The 18,730-nt window shown below is 59.7% G+C and overlaps 2 protein-coding genes across 7 annotated transcripts in view; one reads left to right on the plus strand and one right to left on the minus strand.

The window, feature by feature from the left end:
- The window catches only part of LOC107307468 (RNA-binding protein 14-like), an 18,681-nt gene extending 8,076 nt beyond the window's left edge, over positions 1–10,605 (plus strand). Inside the window, exons 2-4 of one of the 6 annotated variants that reach the window (XR_004305823.1) lie at positions 9,232–9,313; positions 9,488–9,623; positions 9,813–10,605. Coding sequence is in view for 5 of the 6 variants with exons in the window: in XM_015850974.2 (XP_015706460.1) it covers positions 6,325–7,864; positions 8,274–8,481 (1,748 nt within the window). In the remaining variant the exon portion in view is untranslated. Of the gene's footprint in view, positions 1–6,324; positions 7,865–8,273; positions 8,974–9,196; positions 9,392–9,487 lie in introns of those variants that run through there. The other 5 variants (XM_015850974.2, XM_032441827.1, XM_015850977.2 and 2 more) reach the window with 5 other exon arrangements.
- LOC107307467 (RNA-binding protein 4B-like) lies at positions 10,408–18,314 on the minus strand. Its single transcript, XM_015850972.2, is given in 6 exon segments — positions 10,408–11,033; positions 11,503–12,203; positions 15,310–15,499; positions 15,502–15,621; positions 15,623–15,684; positions 18,308–18,314. Coding segments are annotated over 5 exon segments (1,074 nt in total). The 3' UTR covers positions 10,408–11,033; positions 11,503–11,508.
- Positions 18,315–18,730: the final 416 nt, after the last annotated feature.

Here is an 18,730-nt window from a genome sequence, read left to right on the forward strand (position 1 = left end):
TCAATGTGGGGGGTGGGAGAGGAACCTCCTGCTGCCCCGTTAATAAACCACGCGCTGATAGGTACCCTGTGGGTGGATGGAATGTTGGGTTTATGTCCGCCCTATGGCGGCCCTCAGTGGGCCGCCTCGTATGTTGTGGTGGTGGGGGGCAGGACCCGGCCATGAATGGTGGGCTGGTGTTCGCCGCTATTGGGTGGCTGCTCAGTTGCCCCCTGTGTGTGGGGTGGGGGGGGCAGCTGCCCATCCGGCCTAGTAAACTCCCCTTAATGGCGGCTTGTGGTGCGCTTCTGTTCGCATTGTGTGGGGCCTTCTGTCAAGTGTGTGGGGTGGGGTTGGGGGGCTAGCCTGGCGCCCATCCTGCCTATAAGTACCACGCCCATAGAGCCCTATAATGGGCGGTTATGTCCGCCCTTATGGGGCCCTCATGGTGTGGGTGTGGGGGGGCAGCCTTCCCAACCCCCTATTGAAACCACGGCGCTATAGATCAAATAGAGCCTATAATGGGGCTTGGTTCGCCCTATGGGGGCCCTCAGTGCCCCCTGTGTGCTGGGGGGTTGGGAGTTTCGGGGCAGCGCTCCTCAAACCCTATAAACGTACCCCAGTAGACCCCTATAATGGGTGTATGTCCGCCCAAACGTTTGTAGGTGGCCTTCGAATGTGTGGGGGGGGGAGGGCAGCCTCCCAAACCCTATAAACCACCCCATAGAACCCCTATATGGGGTTATGGTTCGCCCGTGGGTATGAGGGCCCTCGGTGTCCCGCTATTGGGTGGGTTGGGGGGTGGGGGCAGCCTCGCCATCCCCTATAAACCCCCCCATATAGACCCGCCATAATGGGGCTATGTTCGCCCCATGGCGCCACTCGGTGCCCGCCGTACGGTGTGTGGGTTGGGGGGGGGCAGCCTCCCGATCCCTATTAAACCGACCCATAGGACCCCTATAAGTGGGGCTGTGTTCGACCTATGGGCCCTTCAGTGCTCTTTATTGTGGGGGGGGCAGACCTCCTAGTCCGCGCTATAGACCCCGTATAATGGGGTGTGTTCGCCCATGGGCTCTCAGGTGCCCCCTATGTTGTGGTCGGTGGGGGGGGCAGCCTGCCCAATACCTATGTAGACCATCCCGATAGAGCCCTATAATGGGCTGTGTTCGACCTTATGGGGCCCTCAGTGCTTCTTTATGGGTGTGGGGGTGGCAGGCCCTTCCGTGGTGCGCGCGGCGTATAAAACGCCACGTCCCATAGGGCCCCCAATAATGGGGGCTGTCGGGGTGTGATGTGGTGGTGTGTGGTGTTGGTATGTATGGGTGTGGGTGGGTGGGGTGTTTGGATGGTTTGGTTGGTTTGGTAGATTGTGTGGGTTCGACCATGCGGTGGCTCTCGTTAGGTTGGCCCCCTATGGCGTGGTGGGTGGGGGGCAGCCTCCCATTACCCTATAAAACCACCCCATGATGACCCCATAATGGGGCTTGTGTTCGACCCATAGGGCCTCAATGTGTGGGGTGGGGGGGCAGCCTCCAAACCTAGTACAACCCACCCCATAGACCCCTAATGGCTTGTGTTCGAGCCTATGGGGGCCCTCAGTGCTTTCGTTTTATGTGGGGGGGGCAGCCTTGCCTATCCCCTAGAAACCACCCCATTAGACCCCTTATAATGGGGTTGATAGTCCGCCCTATGGGGCCCTCAGTGCCCCCTATGTGTGGTGGGTGGGGGGGGGAAGCCTCCCAAACCCTATTAACCAACCCCATAGATCAACATAGACCCTCTAATGGGCTGTGTTCGACCTATGGGGCTCTCAGGTGCTTCTTTATGGGTGGGGTGGGCAGCCTGCTGGATCCCCTATTAAACCCCCATAATGGGCTGTGTTCGACCTATGGGGCCCTCAGTGCTTCTTTATGTGCGGGGGGGGCAGCCTCCTATCCCCTATAAACCACCAACATAGAACCCCTATAATGGGGTTAGGTTCGCCCTATGGGCCCTCGGTGCCCTATGGGTGGGGTGGGGGGCAGGCCTCCCATGACCCCCATAATGGGGCTGTGTTCGCCCCATGGGGCCTCAATGTGTGGGGTGGGGGGCAGGCCTCCCAAACCCGTATAAACCACCCCATAGACCCCTATAATTGGGTTATGTCGCGCCCTATGGGCCCTCAATGTGTGGGGTGGGGGGGGCAGCCTCCCATAGACCCCCATATGGGCCGTGTCCGCCCCATGGGGACGCTCAATGATGTGGGGTGGTGGGGCAGTCTCCCATCCCCTATAGAAACCACCCATAGACCAACATAGACCCTATATATGGGGCTTGTGTGACGACCCCATGCGGCTCTCAGTGCCCCCTATGTGTGGGGTGGGGGGGCAGCCTCCCATTAGACCCCCATAATTGGGCCGTGTCGCCCCACCCCCCCCCTTAGGGCCTCAATTGTTGTGGGTGGGGGGGCAGGGCCTCCCAAACCCTATAACCACCCATAGACCCCTATAAGGGGCTGTGTTCGACCTGACGGGGCCCTCATGTGCTTCTTTGATGTGCGGCGGGGGCAGCCTCCGTATCCCTATAGACCCCTAGTAATGGGGCTGTGTTCGGCCCCATGGGGCCCTCAAGTTGTGGGGTGGCGGGGCAGGCCTCCTAGCCCCTATAAATCCCCCCATAGACCCCATAATGGGCTGTGTTCGACCTCAATGGGGGCCCTCGGTGCCCCCCTATGTGTGGGTTGGGGGGGGGGCAGCCTCCCGTCCCCTATATCCCCCCCCATAGATCCCCATAATGGGGCTGTGTTCGCCCTATGGGGCCCTCAGTGCCCCCTATGTGTGGGGTGGGGGGGCAGCCTCCCATAGACCGCCCATAAATGGGCTGTGTTCGACCCATGGGGCTCTCAGTGCCCCCTATGTGTGGGGTGGGGGGGCAGCCTCCTATCCCCTATAAACCACCCCATAGACCCCCATAATGCGGGCTGTGTCGACCTATGGGCCCTCAGTGCTTCTTTATTTGGGAAGGCGGCAGCCTGCCTATCCCCTATAGACCCTATATGGGGCTGTGTTCACCCCATGGGGCCCTCAATGTGTGGGGTAGGGGGGCAGCCTCCTATACCCTATAAACCCCCCCATAGACCCCCATATGGGGCTATGTTCGCCCATGGGGCCCTCGTGCCCCCGATGTGTGGGTTGGGGGGGCAAGCCGTCCCGTCCCTATATCCCCCCCCATAGTCCCATAATGGGCTGTGTTCGCCCTATGGGGCCCTCAGTGCCCCCTATGTGTGGGGTGGGGGGGGCAGCCTCCACTTAGAGCCCCCATGAATGGGGCTGTGTTCGACCCATGGGGCTCTCAGTGCCCCCTATGTGTGGGGTGGGGGGGGCAGCCTCCCATCCCCTATAAACCCCCCATAGACCCCCATAATGGGGCTATGTCTGCCCTATGGGAAGATAGAAGGGTATAATTTCCACGTATCAATTGCTATTTGGCGATTTCTCTTCTTTTTACCACCATTTATACACTTAATTTGACCCCATTGTGGGTATGGAAGGAGCTGCTCCGCTGTGAGCTGCAATGGGAGGCGATCAATTACCCTTTATTAATTGATATAAGGTGATTTCCTTACTCTTTGATACCCAGATCTGCTCCATAGCAGTTGTGTAGGGTGCCCTATAGGATATGCTCCCCTATGGGCTGTAATGGGAGGCTGGAGGCCTCTAATTACCCCCTATTAATTACTATACGTTGATTTTCTTGCTCTTTTTTGCCATGTATGCACCCAAATCTGCTCCATAGCAGTTGTGTAGGGTTTCCTATACAGATATGGACCCCTATGAGCTGCAATGGGAGGCTGGAGGCCTATAATTACCCCCTGTTAATTACTATACGTTGATTTTCTTGCTCTTTTTTACCATGTATGCACCTAAATCTGCTCCATAGCAGTTGTGTAGGGTTTCCTATAGGGATATGGTCCCCTATGAGCTGCAATGGGAGGCTGGAGGCCTATAATTACCCCCTGTTAATTGCTATACGTTGATTTTCTTGCTCTTTTTTGCCATGTATGCACCTAAATCTGCTCCATAGCAGTTGTGTAGGGTGCCCTATAGGGAGCTGCTCCCCTATTAGCTGCAATGGGAGGCTGGAGGCCTATTATTCCCCTTTATTAATTGCTATACGTTGATTTTCTTGCTCTTTTTTACCATGTATGCACCTAAATCTGCTCCATAGCAGTTGTGTAGGGTGCCCTATAGGGAGCTGCTCCCCTATGAGCTGTAATGGGAGGCTGGAGGCCTATAATTACCCCCTGTTAATTGCGTATTAAAAGTTGACTTTTCTTGCTCTTTGCTGCCATTAATGCACCCAGATCTGCTCCATAGCAGTTGTGTAGGGTGCCCTATAGGGAGCTGCTCCCCTATGAGCTGTAATGGGAGGCTGGAGGCTTATAATTACCCCCTGTTAATTACTATACGTTGATTTTCTTGCTCTTTTTTGCCATGTATGCACCTAAATCTGCTCCATAGCAGTTGTGTAGGGTTCTCCATAGGGAGCTGCTCCCCTATGAGCTGCAATGGGAGGCTGGAGGCCTATAATTACCCCCTGTTAATTGCTATACATTGATTTTCTTGCTCTTTTCTGCCATGTATGCACCCAGATCTGCTCCATAGCAGTTGTGTAGGGTTCTCTATAGGGATATGGTCCCCTATGAGCTGTAATGGGAGGCTGGAGGCCTATAATTACCCCCTGTTAATTGCTATAAGGTGATTTCTTCGCTCTTTGCTGCCATTAATGCACCCAAATCTGCTCCATAGCAGTTGTGTAGGGTTTCCTATAGGGATATGGTCCCCTATGAGCTGCAATGGGAGGCTGGAGGCCTCTAATTACCCCCTGTTAATTGCTATACGTTGATTTCTTCGCTCTTTGCCGCCGATCCGATGTGGACGTGGATGAGCTGCTGCTCCTCCGTGAGCTGCAGTGGTTGGTCTGATGTCTCTGATTGATCACTTACTGTGTTAATTGATGTTAATTGATACTCGGCGCTTCCCTTCCCCTTTTGCCTTCCCATTTATGCACTTAAGCTCACCCCGAGGTGGACACAGCATGAGAGCTGCCATGGGAGCTCTGCAGGCCTGTAATTAACCCCCTGTTAATTGACACGAGATGATTCCTTTCTGCCACGATTTTAAGTTGCTTTCCCCAGCTGTTAACCCCTGTTTTATACACTTCAGCCCATCCCAACGTGGACACGGAATGAGCTGCTCCCCCACAGGCTGCAATGGGAGCAATGAAGGCTGTAATTACTCGCTGTTAATTGACATAAGGTGCTTTGCCCCACTCTGTACCATCACTCATGAACCCAAATCTCTGACACAGAGGCTGCATTGCAGGCACTGCTCCCACAGCTGATGCTGTGGGTTCCCTTTGGGGGCTGATATGGGGTACAGGGTGGGGTCTGGGGGGGTGGGTTCTTTGTGGCGGAGGAAACGAGGAGTGCAGATTTGGGGCAAATTCCGAACTTTTGGGGCTGTTGGTGCCACCTCTGCGGGATCGCGTGCTGCTTTGGGGCATCATTGGGCAGGAAGGAGCAGGAGGAGCTAATGAACGAGCTAATGAGCGAGCTAATGAGCGAGCTAATGAATGAGCTAATGAGTGAGCTAATGACCGAGCTAATGAGCGTGTTCACCACATTGGCGCTCACCGGGGCCCAGTTTTGGCTGCCCACGTTGGCTGCGCCGTCACTGACCTTACGCTGACGGTTCCTGGGCTGGGGATGGTGCTGAGAAGCCCGGACCCGTCGTGGCGCGGGCTCAGATCCCACCTCACTGCTCCCTTCCCATCACCGCGTCCCTCTGTCCCGCTTCTAACTCCCGTCCGACGTCTCTGCTTCGTTAACGACTCTCGTTACCGCGCTGCTCGTTTGCTCAGCGTCTTCACGCCGCGCCGGCCCCGCTCCCTCCTTCTTGCTTGCATTGGGAGGTGTGGGGTGGGAGGGTCCAGGGGGGGCTCCCATCAGGGGTGGGAGCATCACAGGGAGCAAGGCCCGAGCTCCAACCTAACGATGTTAATTAACAGCCTGGAAGCTTTTCCATCTCATGGCGGAAGCTCGGAGCTTCCCCAAGACCCTGCAGTGCCGCCCCCAAGCTTTGGGGGTCCCAGGGGTGTTTGTGAGCCTGGGGTCTTGCGAAGGGGTGACTATGGGGGGATATGGGGGGGTCCAGAGCATGTCTGGAGCTGAGGTTGTGGGGCCACCGTTGTTTGTTACCGAGTGTGTAGGGTAGAGCCGGGCGGTGCGCCTCGTTAAGCCTTCAACCCTGTAACGAATGTGTCTTTTCTCCCCCACTGATAACCCTCTGTCTGCTGCTTTATCAGACTATGCATTTGTTCACATGGAGAATGAAGCAGATGCAAAAGTTGCCATCGAAAATCTTAATGGGAAGGAGGTGAAAGGAAGAAGAGTCAATGTGGAGCTCTCGACCAATGTTCAGAAAAAGGGAGCGGGTCTGGCCGTGCCGGCCGGCGTCGTGGTGGACAAGAACAAGCGGATAGGCCTGGAGTACAGGGAGAAGTTCCAGCCCAAGATTGAGGGCTTCGAGCAGCGCCGGCTCGCGGACTCCACCTTCCCCGCCGCTGCCACTGCTGGCTACACCGCCGCCTCCTCCTCCTCCCTGTACGATTACCAGCAGCGCTTCGGCACCGCCGCCAAGTACGACGGCTTTGACGCGCAGCCCCGGCCCTCATCCCCCTCCTACTTCGGCCGGGACCGCAGCCCCCTGCGGCGCTCCCCGAGCCGGGCCGGCTACTCGGCAGCCACGCTCCCGGTGACGGCGCAACCGGCCGCTTACCGTGCCCAGCCCTCGGCCTCGCTGGGGGCCGCTTACCGCGCGCAGCCCTCGGCCTCGCTGGGCGCCGCGTACCGCTCGCAGGCTGCCGTTTCCCTGGGCGCCTCGCAGCCCGCCGCCGGCTCCCTCGCCTCCTATGGTGCCCAGCCCGCTGCTGCCGCCTCCTACGGCGTGCAGCCCGCCGCCTCCCAGCTCTCCGGCTACGGCGTGCAGCCCTCAGCCCTCGCCTCCTCCTATGGGGCGCAGGCTGCTTCCGGCTACTCGGCCGCTTACGGTGCCCAGGCCGCTGCCGCCTACGGTGCGCAGGCCGCTGCCGGCCCCACTGCTTCCTATGGCGTGCAGTCAGGAGCCACGCATGTGGCTTCCTATGGCACGCAGCCCACTGGCTACGGCGTGCAGCCCGTTGACGGCCACGCTGCCTCCTACGGCGCTCAGCCTGGCGCCGCGCTCCCTGCCTCCTACGGCACCCAGCCGGTGGTGGCTCACGCCGGCTCCTACGGTGCCCAGCCGGTAGCTGGCCACGCTGCCGCCTATGGTGCCCAGCCGGTAGCCGGTCACTCAGCCTCCTACGGTGCCCAGCCGGTGGCCGCCGCGCTTACGGCTTCCTATGGCGCGCAGCCGACCGCCGGCCACTCAGCGTCCTACGGCGCTCAGCCCGCGGCCAACATGCCCGCCTCCTATGGCAGCCAGGCCGCCGCGCTCTCTGCCACCTACGGCGCGCCGGCTGCCTCCTCGCTGGCCGCCTCCTACGGCAGCCAAGCTGCCGCCGCCTCCTACAAGGCACAGGCTTCCGTCCCGCTGACGGCGGCCTACCGAGCCCAGGCCTCCAACTCGATGGCGGCCTCCTACCCGGCGCAGCAGGCCTCCTCCGCGTCGCTGGTGGCCGCCTACAGAGCCCAGCCAGGCAGCGCCTACGACGGGCCAAGCCAGCTGGGGCAGCAGGCTGCCTCCTACCTGGGCCTCTCTCAGGCCGCCGCCGTTGCACCGCCCTACGAGCGCACCCGCCTCTCCCCGCCTCGCAGCGCCGGCTATGACGATCCGTACAAAAAATCCTCCGCTCTGGCTAAAAGGTATGGAGCCCGGCCGGCGGCTCGCGCGTAGCCCACCTGCGGCGGCGTCTTCTTCCCTTCCTCCTTCCCCTCGCTTCTCTGTGCTGGATACCTGACGGTGGGTGGGAGGGAGGGGGTGGCTTTTGGTGGCTGGGGATGGGCCGGCTGTCCGTCTGTCCGTCTGCTGCGTCGCTCTGTGCCGCGAGAGCCGTCGGCGCCGGGTTGCGGCGGTGCTGTGCGCGATGCTGCGGGCTCAAAGGTTCACCCAGAGCCTATAGGGGGTCGGTTGTGGGGTGGGTGAGTGCGAGTTTGGCTTCGCTTGTTGACCGAGCGCTCCCTGGGGGGGCCCCGCGCTGCGCCACGACCCCACAACCCAGGGTGTGTGTGCCTGCTCCGCGCCTTCATACCACGTCTCTGTTCTCTCGCCCAGGTACAATTCAGACCGCCGTTTCTCTGAGCTCTCAGATTACCGCCGCTTGGCGGACTCCCCGCTCGCGTACCGCCGCTCGCCGACAAAGTCCCCGATGGATTACCGCCGCCTGCCGGAAGCGCACGCCGATTACGCCCGCTACTCGGGCACCTACGGCGATTACCTGCCCACGGCCCGCGTGCATTCGGGCTACCAGCGCCGCCTGTAGCGTGCCCTGAGCCCCCCTCTCCTCCCCCCCCCAACCCTGCGCCAGACTCTCCGCGCCGCCCCCCCTTAAGATCCCCCCTCCTCCCCTTCCTCCTAAAGGCACGGATGGTTGGTTTGGGGGTTGGTTGGTTTTTTCTGGGTTATTTTTTAGCCACTTTTTTGTTGTTTGGAGTTTTTCAGAAGGTTTTGCATCCACGGTTCAAGCAGCTCCCGTTGTGTGACGGGAGGAGCACGGTTGCAGGTCCGCCTGTAGCGCCGCGACGCCACACTTTGCCTGTTGGCACTAAATTGCTCCGTTTGCAGCCCAAACCGTTAGCGCCGCACACGGCCCCTCCATCCCCCAACCCCCCCAGTCCCCCTCCCCAACACACACACCCCCTTTTTAGCATTGAGTTCAATCCAGGCACGGCCTCGGACTCGACCCTGCGGCGCCGAGTGACATTTTGTACGACTGTAAATAAACTGCTGGGCTGTTCCCAGGTGAGAAACCCTCGTCTGCTGGTTTTCTTTCCCATCTTTCAGGGTCAGCTCTGCCCCAGTCCCTCCCTTCAGGGGGCAGCCGTGACGACAATACATTGATACAGGCTGTACGTGGTGGATGTGCACCGTCACACCTGCTCCCTGCAGGTTTGGGTTGTGGAAGCGGCTTTGGAGAGGAGATGTTGAATGTTGAACTGCTGGTGCTCTGTTCCTAATCCAAACACTTCTGCCTGCAGGTTTTCCCTTCAACCAACGTGTTTTTTTTCTCTAGGAGGTGGCAAAGTGAAACGTAACCTGTTGTTTGCAGGCAGCAGCTTCTTGATGTGACACGGAATCAGCTCAGCTGCGCCAGGGTGAGCTCTGCCCATCCCTATGGCACCTAAGGACTCCTCCTCACTGCTGCAATTAACTATAAAACCTTAACAAAAGCATTTTCTGTTCCTTGTCGTCCCTGAGATGCGGAACGCGGTGCGTCCTCTGTGGGTGTTCTCTGATTCCATCACCACTTTGCTTTGGTTTTATTGCAGGGCGAGGATGGCAGCAGCAAAAAAGTACAGCCTGAAAAGCTACAGCCCTACTGGGCAGAAATACAGCCTGACAGAGCAGCAGTACAGTCTGCTGGGGTAGAAAGAGCCTGACAGGACACCCATGCAGTCAGCTGGGGTAGGAAAAGGGCAACGGGACAGTCTGATGGGGTAGAAATACAGCCTGACAAGGCAGCAGTACAGCTGGTTGGGGTACACACAACCCAGGGCACTGTTGGGTGGTCACCCCCTGTGTGCCTCATTAAGGATTCATTAAGCGGCGCGAGACATAATGAGCACCCTAATGATTCTCCCCCTCGTTTTCCAGGCTGGTGGCAGCAAGAGGGTCCCGAGGAGTGACAGAAACAGCTTTGAGGTAGAACAGGAGGAGCGCAGCCATAGCCTGAGGTACGCTGGTAGGAATGAACACAGTGGCAGCACCAGAAAGGAGATTGAACTCATTGCTGTTCCCAGGTTGGTGTTGTAAAGGAGATGGGAGAAGCTTGTAGGAGCAGCAGCTATAGTTGTAAGAGGCAGCCAGGGGAGCAAGTGGGAACTGCTGGGCAATGCCATGACCTCCAGAATTGGGGCTGGGGGATGAGGGGCTTCCCCAGGAGCATGGGGACACAGGGTCAGGATGTAGAAGACGGTGACCTCAAGCCTCAGCCCTAAAGAGCATTTGATTGCATTGAATAACAAGCTGGCAAGGCCAGGGGGTAAGGCGGGGCGGGGGGGGGGCTCTGCAGAGCCTTAACTAGCCGACCCTGTTAATTAGTTGGGCATCATGATGAGGGCAGTGTTAGAGTGGGGTGTAAAGCGAAGCCGCTGCCTCAGCGGCCTCATGGTTTGCAGCACAACGGTGGTGAGTGCAGGGGAAGGAGAGGCACCCGCGCAGGAGACACAGGCCTGGGTTCATTAAGAGCTTCGTTAAAAGAGTTTATTTTACTGGAAGAGTGGTCGGGTGAGGGAAGGGAGGGAGGGAGGAATAGGAGCTGAAGGCCAAGGCAGAGCCACGGGTTGGGCTCCAGGCTTAACGCCGGGCTCGGCGCAGCGCTGTTGGGATGGTTAAGTACCACAATGGGTAAGACTGATCGTCTTTAAAGAAAAATACGCACGTCCTTTAAAAAAAAAAAAAGGAAAAAAAAAAAAAAAAGGGGAAAAAAAAACCAAAACCACCCCAACAAACCAAAACTGAACCAAAAGAAGCTACAGCCCAGGCTGTAAGAAGGGGAACAGCAGCTCCACGCATGCCGCCGGGGAGGGAGCGGGGAAGCAAAGCTCGTGCTACGGCTACGCTCGCGCTAAACCTGAGCCTAGACCAGCTAGGGGCTGGACAGCGGCACGGAGAGGCGAGAAAACATATCCTGAAAGACTGAACGTAAAGTGGGGCCGGGGAAAAAGGGGGATCAGCTACTTCTGACTACGCTACGAAGAAGCTCGAGCGTCCATTAGGGACCGATTCGTTAGGTGACACGGGTGTGCTTTGAAGCCCAGCACAGTCAGACGCGCAACGGCACGGGAACCCGACGTCCAGCCGCAATTATCTTACCTGAAAGAGAAAAGCAGAGTTCAGGGCCCTCAGCGGAGAGCCAGGGCTGCGCCAAGCCCTGCGAGAAGCAGCTGGAGTCCAGACATCAGCCGAGCTGTCGGCAGCGGGACGCCGCTCAGGTGGGACCTGTCAGTCGGACCGGGCTCAGCACGGTGTTGGCGTGAGCGGAGAGGGAGAGCAGCCTCCCCTCGCACCACACCGGGGTGGCAGGGCCTGCTCCCGGCACCGGGAGGACCGCTCAGCACCGAGATGTCGACGCTCATCTCGCCACGCTCGCCGTGCGAATGCCAGCAGGGCTCTCGTGGAGCCGGCGTCCGGGCTTTAACGCCCACAAAGGGCCCCGAGCCAGGTGCTGGAGCTCAGCCCTGAACCATATAACCCCTGCTCCGGGAATGAGGCGGACTCAGCCCCACTGCCGGGGGACCCCCACACAACCCCAGCGGTGTTCTGCAGCTCCACACAGGCTCACCTCGGCTCAAAAGGCAGAGTACCGCGCCCTGTCCGCGTACGGGTCGCGCCCGAACCGCTGCATGTCGTAGAGCGAAGCCCGAGCGACCGACGAGACCGGCGACAGCTGACTACGATCGTACGTGTACGCCTCTCCGACGGTGGTGGCCGCGGCTGCCGTGCGACGCAGGGGGCTTCTATCCCGGGTGTAATAGGTGGAGGAGGCCGCGGCCGCCGCTGCTGTGGCTGCAGCCGCCACCGCAGCCGCCGCTACGCCCGGGGTGGGCAGCAGAGCTCTATCGTAGGGGTCTAAGGTGGTGGGGATGCGGCTGGCCATGGCCGTGGTGGCCGCCATGGCCGTGGACTGGACTTGGGAGTACTGGGCGTACTGGGAGTACTGGGCCATGGTCTGCTCCGCGTAGGCGTCGTACGCAGAGGCCGTCGCATAGGACCTGACGCGGTAGCGCTTGTAGTAGTCGGCCATCCCGCCGTACGCGTCATCGTAATACATGGTCTCCCCATAGCCCGCGGTGTAGGGAGTGCGCACGGCTCCGTACTGCTCGTTATAGGCCTCGGTAAAGTCAGCCACTTGCCCCGGGCGATCTACCGGACACTCTTTAGACCAGTGCCCTTCCTTCCCGCACCGGTAGCAGCCGCTCTTGTCTCCCATCCCGGGCGCGGTCCTGAGCCGACTGGTGGACAACTGCACGCGCATCCGCTTGCCTTGAAGAAACAGACGCAAAAGGGAGGCTATAATTGAGGCCACACCAAGAGGTTCGTTAGAAATACATGCACAGTAAAGCAGACATGGGGGACACGACTGGGAATCTGCAGGGTCCCCGACCTCCTGCATCCACCCCGCTGCGCTCGGCGTGGAGCCGTGCATCGACTTACCAACACGGTGCTGGTGACACCGGGGACACCGAGCACTCAGTTGCTCTCAGACACATCCCGCCTGTCCTGGAGGGACTCACAGTTGAACCTACAGCCTCCAAAGTCACAGAAAAGCAGTGTTCTGCCCCAAACCGGCCTGCCGACCCAATGGCAGCAAGCGTACTGCCACCGCAAAGCCGGCACGGTGGAGTGAGAGCTACCAAGTGATGCCACCCAACGGGGTCGCGCACGAGCGGGTCCTGCCACATCACACAGTGGCACCCAGGGGATGAGAGGCCTTAGGAAGGGGGACGTGGCCCCAGGTTTGTGCTGGGGACAGTCTGATGTCGGATCCTGTGCAAATTGTGCTGCTCTGGAGGGAGTTTTGGCACGGGGATGAGAACAGAAGGACGGGGCAGCAACGGGTGCGCTCACAATTGGGTGTGAGCAGTGGTGAAGAGCATCCAGACTGGAGCGGATGGGTCGTGGTGAGGAAGAGCACTGGGGACAGCCAAAATGGAGCGGATGGGTAACGAGGAAGAACAGCTCTGGGTACGCCATGGATGGGCAGATGAATTGTGGTGAAGAACAGCTCCAGGGACACCCAAAATTGGGCACCAGGTGGGGACGGGGAGCTCTGAGGACACCCCCAATAGGGGCGATGAGTTGTGGTGGAGAAGAGCTCTGTGGATGGCCAACGTGGGCAGACGGGTGGTGGCAAAGAGGAGCATTGGGGACACCCCAACTGGGAGCACCGGGATCAACAACACCCCAACCAGGGGTCGGCAACACCACGACAAGATGGCGGCGTTTTGGGATGACGCAATGGACGCATCCTCAGCATCCCAATGGGCTCCGGCACAGCCCCATGGAGAAGCACTCACTTTTGATGTGGAGGAAGTGGCTTGGCACCGGCACTGCTCATCCACTTGGCAAGCTATGGGGCTGGCCATGGGGCTGGCATGAGCCCTGTTGCCACTCTGGGTCCTTCAGATGGATCCCCCTAACCCACCCAAGACCCCAGAGCCTAACCCTTCACAAGAGGGACCACCGTGAGGACGAGCTCAACACCAAAGAGAAGCGCTGGCATCACCATCACCCCAACCAGGGGTCGGCAACGCCATGACAAGATGGCAGCATCCAGGGATGAGGCAAAAGATGTGTCCCCAACAACCTGACGGGCTCCAGTACAACCCCATGGAGATGTGCTCGGAGATGGATCGGCACTGGGACTGTTCATCCACTTGGTAAGTTATGGGGCTGGCATGAGCCCCACAGGACCAGGCCCACCACTGGGTCCTTCAGATGGATCCACCCAACACCCCAAGGCCTAACACTGGGACCACCGTGAGGACGAGCTTGGTGGACAAACTGTGACAAGATGGCGGCATCATGGGATGACACAACGGACCCCAACAACCCAATGGGCTTCAGTAAAGCCCCATGGAGATGTGCTTGGAGGTAGCTCAGCACTGGCGCTGCTCGTCCGCTTGGCAAGTTATGGGGCCAGCCATGGGGCCAGCATGAGCCCCACAGGACCAGGCCCATCACTGGGTCCTTCCCACCCAAGACCCCAGAGCCTAACCCTGCATGGGACCACCGTGAGGACGAGCTTGGTGGACGAACCAAAGGGAAGAAGGGAAGTGCCAGCATCACCAACACCCCAACCGGGGGTCAGCAACACCACGACAAGATGGCGGCATCGTGGGATGACACAATGGACCCCAACAACCCAAGGGGCTGAGATGCAGCCCCCCATGGAAACACCATCTTTCCCCACGGAGCATCACCCCACAAGCTGCATGGCCGGCTCCAACCTCACCATAGCACCGTGACACCACATAGCAACGTGTGGACACCCTATAGCATGGTGTCGGCACCCCATAGCACTGTGTGACACCCCATAGCATGGTATGACACCCCATAGCACTGCGTGACACCCCATAGCACCATGTGGGCACCCCATAGCACTGTGTGGGCACCCTATAGCATGGTGTGACACCCCATAGCACTGTGTGGGCACCCTATAGCATGGTGTGACACCCCATAGCACTGTGTGGGCACCTCATAGCATGGTATGACACCCCACAGCATGGTATGACACCCCATAGAATGGTGTGACACCCCATAGCACCGTGTGGGCACCCCATAACACGGTCTGGGCACCCCATAGCACTGTGTGACATCCCATAACACGGTCTGGGCACCCCATAGCACTGTGTGGGCAACCTGGACACCCCACAGCATGGTATGACACCCAATAGCACCATGTGACGCCCCATAGCATCGTGTAGGCACCCCATAGCACGGTGTGACACCCCATAGCACCATGTGGGCACCCCACAGTACTGTGTGACACCCCATAGCACTGTGTAGGCACACCATAGCACCATGTGGGTTCCCCATAGCACCATGTGGGCACCCCACAGTACTGTGTGGGCACCCTGGACACCCCATAGCACCATGTGGGCACCCTCGACACCCCATAGCACCGTGTGACACCCCATAGCACCGTATGACACCCCATAGCACCGTGTGACACCCCATAACACGGTCTGGGCACCCCATAGCACTGTGTGGGCAACCTGGACACCCCATAGCACTGTGTGACACACCATAGCACAGTGTGGGCACCCCATAACACGATCTTGGCACCCCATAGCACCGTATGACACCCCATAGCACCTTGTGACACCCCATAGCACCGTGTGACACCCCATAACACAGTGTTTGACACCACATAGCACCGTGTGACACCCCATAGCACCGTATGACACCCCATAACACGGTCTGAGCCCCCCACAGCCCAACCATCCCCATTTCAGGCACACCACGGTGACGAGGACCCGAATCGCCACAGTCTGACGCCGAGGACGGAGCCGTGCCCGCCGTCCTACCTGCCCTGGACCCTGGCTCCCTCTCCCATCCCACGGCCCCAACCCCGACGCGGCGTCACCTTGGAACTCGGTGTTGTCCAGCCCTCGGATGGCCTCCACCGCGTCCTCGGCGCGCTCCATGTGCACGAAGGCGTAGTCCTTGACGATGTCGCACTCGATGACGGGGCCCGTACTCCTCGACTTGGCGCGCAGCTCCAGGTTGGTGCAGGCGGGGCCGATGTTGCCCACGTGCAGCTTGGTGGAGGCCTTGCCTGTTTCTTGCTGGCCGTCCCACGATTTTTGGATAGCAGACGCCCGTGCAGCTTGTGGTGGTGCAGGTTGCGGATGGCGTCCTCGGCCGCCGTCTTGTCCTCGATGTGCACGAAGCCGTAAGTTCTTGATGATGTCGCACTCCAGCACCTTCCGTTACTGCTCGAACAAGCCGAGCGGATCTCCTGCGTCACTCGCCCAATCCCGCGCAGGTCGCCAGAATGGAACCAGTCTTCACCATCTTCAAGGCCTGGAAACGGAGCAGGGGATGGATGCGGCTCCTCCTCACCCGGGCAGACAGACCCTCATTGCCCCCCTAACAGACCAATACTGAGCCCTCCCCCCATATCCCTGCTATTCCCACCCTCCACCCCTCAGCTCCTCTATACCCAGCTTCACCACAGGCCCCCGTCCATCCCCCTCCATGGCCCCCAAATAAGCAGCTCTCACCAGGACTTCCTCCCCCCCCAACCCCAGACCCTTCATTGTCCCCTCCAAGAGCCCCAGCACTAAAAGGCCCTTCCCCCCATACCCCCCACTATTCCGCCACCCTCACCCCTCAGTTTCCTATACCCAGCTCACACAAGGCCCGCCCTCCATCCCCCTACAAGCCCCAAACAGGCAGCTCCCTCCTGTCGCTGCCCCCCTCCAGAGCCACCAAGCAGTGATACCCTCTCCCCATACCCCCCCACTATTCCCTCAACTCTCCAAGCCTAGCCCCTATAACCAGCTCCCCACAGCCCCCCTCCATCCCCCTACAAGCAGCTCCTCAGACCGTTCGCTCACCCACCCAGACCCTCATTGCCCCCCTTGAGACCCCAGCACTGAGCCCCCCCCCATTTACCCCCGCTATCCCACACCCCTCCACCCCTCAGCCTCCTATACACCGAGCTCCACCACAGCCCCCTACCAGCCCCCGTACAAGCAGCCTCTTCAGACCCTTCCTCCCCACCCTCCCCACCGCCAGACCCTCATTAGCCCCCCTCCAGGACCCCAAGTTACTGCAGCCCTCTCCCATACCCCCGACTATCCCCACGCCCTGCCACCCTCAAGCCCTATTACCTTCTCCTTCTCCACTCCCCCCAGACGACTTCTCAAAGCACTCCCCCGACAGCCCCTTCCATCCCCCTACAAGACAGCTCGTCAGACCTTCCTTCCCCGACCCCAACCCCCCCCCCCAACCCCCCCCCCCCCCAGACCCGTTCATGCCCCCCACCAGCCCCCAGCGACTGAGCCGCTCCATGGGCCCCCCATAGCCTCTCATCCTCCGCCCCCAGACCGCCTAGTATCCCCAGACCGCCTCCACCTCAAGCTCCTATACCCAGCTCAGCCGACCAGACCCTCCATCCCCCTACAAGCAGCTCTCAGACCTTCCTCCCCATCCCCACCCCAGGGACCCTCCATGTGCCCCCCTTGGAGGACCCCAGCACTTGAGCCCTGCCCCCCAGTATCCCTACGTATCATCCCCAACCACTCCCCCCTCAGCCCCTATTCCTGGCTCCGCCCGAAACTGCCCACCAAGGCCCCCTCCATCACCCCCACCCTACGCAGACCCCCAGATCGCCACCGCCATTGAGACACGCCGAGATCCCGAACCCACAGAACCCCCACATGCCCAGCCCATAAGACGCCCACCATCCCACCCCATAGACCCCCAGATCCCACCCTACAGACCCCCACATCCCACCCTACAGAGCCCCAGATCCCACCATAGACCCCAGATCCGCCACCCCATAGACCCCAGATCATCAGCCTTACAGACCCCAGATCCCCCCTTACAGACCCCAAATCCCACCCTACAGACCCCAGATCCCACCCCATAGACCGCCACTATCCCCACCCCGATAGACCCCAGATTCCAAACCACAACCGCCCACATTCCCCACCCTACAGACCCACAGATCCCACCCGCATAGACCCCAGATCCCACGCCTAGGACCCCCAGATTCCACCCCAGTAGACCCCAATCCCGCAACCTACAGACCCAGATCCCACCCTACAGACCCCCACATCCCACCCCATAACCCCAGAATCCCGACCCTAGACCCCCAGATCCCAATTCGCCCGCCTAAGGTAGACTCCAGATCCCACGCCCATAGTGTACCCAGATCCCACCCTTACCGACCCTCCACATCCCACTGGCCCAAGACATCGCCCAGATTCTCCCTTGACCTAGGACCGCCCTGGATGATCCCACCCTAGACCCACGATCCCACTCCTGACAGACTCCCAGATCCCTCATCGCTTAACCCGCACGTTCGATCCCACCCCATAGTACCCGCAGATCCCCACCCTACTAGAGCCCCAGAGGACTCCTATCTTCAAATGAGAACACCCCAGATGTCGCCAACCAACCAGTAAGTACCGCCAGACATCCCATTGCGCTACAGACCCCCGAGTGACCCTAATCAGGACCCCCACATCCTATCTCTCCATTAGAAAGCCCCTCCACATGGTGACGTTAGCTCGCACCCCATTGATATAGTTGTGGGCTGGTAATAGAATAAAAAAAAAACCCCCCCTCACCTACTCCCCCCCCAAACCAAATTTTTCCCTTTTTAAAACCCCCCCCCCCCCCCCCCCATTTTTTAGGACCCCACATGCCCACCCCATAGGACCGCCACACCTACCCCCATAGACCCCATATCCCACCCCATAGACGCCACATCTGCCACCTACAGACCCCCAGACCTATTAGACCCCAATCCCACCCCATAGACCCCACATCCACCCTACAGCAGGCCCCAGATTCCTACCCCAAGACCCCAATCCCACCCCTACAGACCCCAAAAGACCCCCAAATCTCACGCGCCATAGACGTCCACATCCACTCCTACAGACCCCTCAGATCCCCACCCCACAGAACCCCCAGACCCTACAGGGGACCCCCACATCCTACCCCATAGACCCCAGATCCCACCCCATAGACCTCACATCCCACCCTATAGACCCCCGGTGCGGCCCCGCCCCCACCTGCGCCCCCGGCCGCTCTCTCCTCTCAAAATGGCGGCGGCGACGCTCAGCCACTCGGGCCCCGCCCTCCGGCCCCTATTGGTAGTTGGGGCTGTCTGTCAAGAGTAGCACCGCCCCTTAGGGAGCTCTGGCCCCGCCCTTGAGTGCCTCGCAGCCAATCAGAGGGAGAGGCGGGGCGCAAGGAGTGGCCCATTCATGGGGAAAGGGGGGGATCCGGAGTGGCCCATTCATGATTAATGGGGAGATCCGGGATGGTCC

The sequence above is a fragment of the Coturnix japonica genome, unplaced genomic scaffold, assembly GCF_001577835.2.
Source record: "Coturnix japonica isolate 7356 unplaced genomic scaffold, Coturnix japonica 2.1 chrUnrandom612, whole genome shotgun sequence".
In the NCBI taxonomy this organism is placed as follows: Eukaryota; Metazoa; Chordata; class Aves; order Galliformes; family Phasianidae; genus Coturnix; species Coturnix japonica.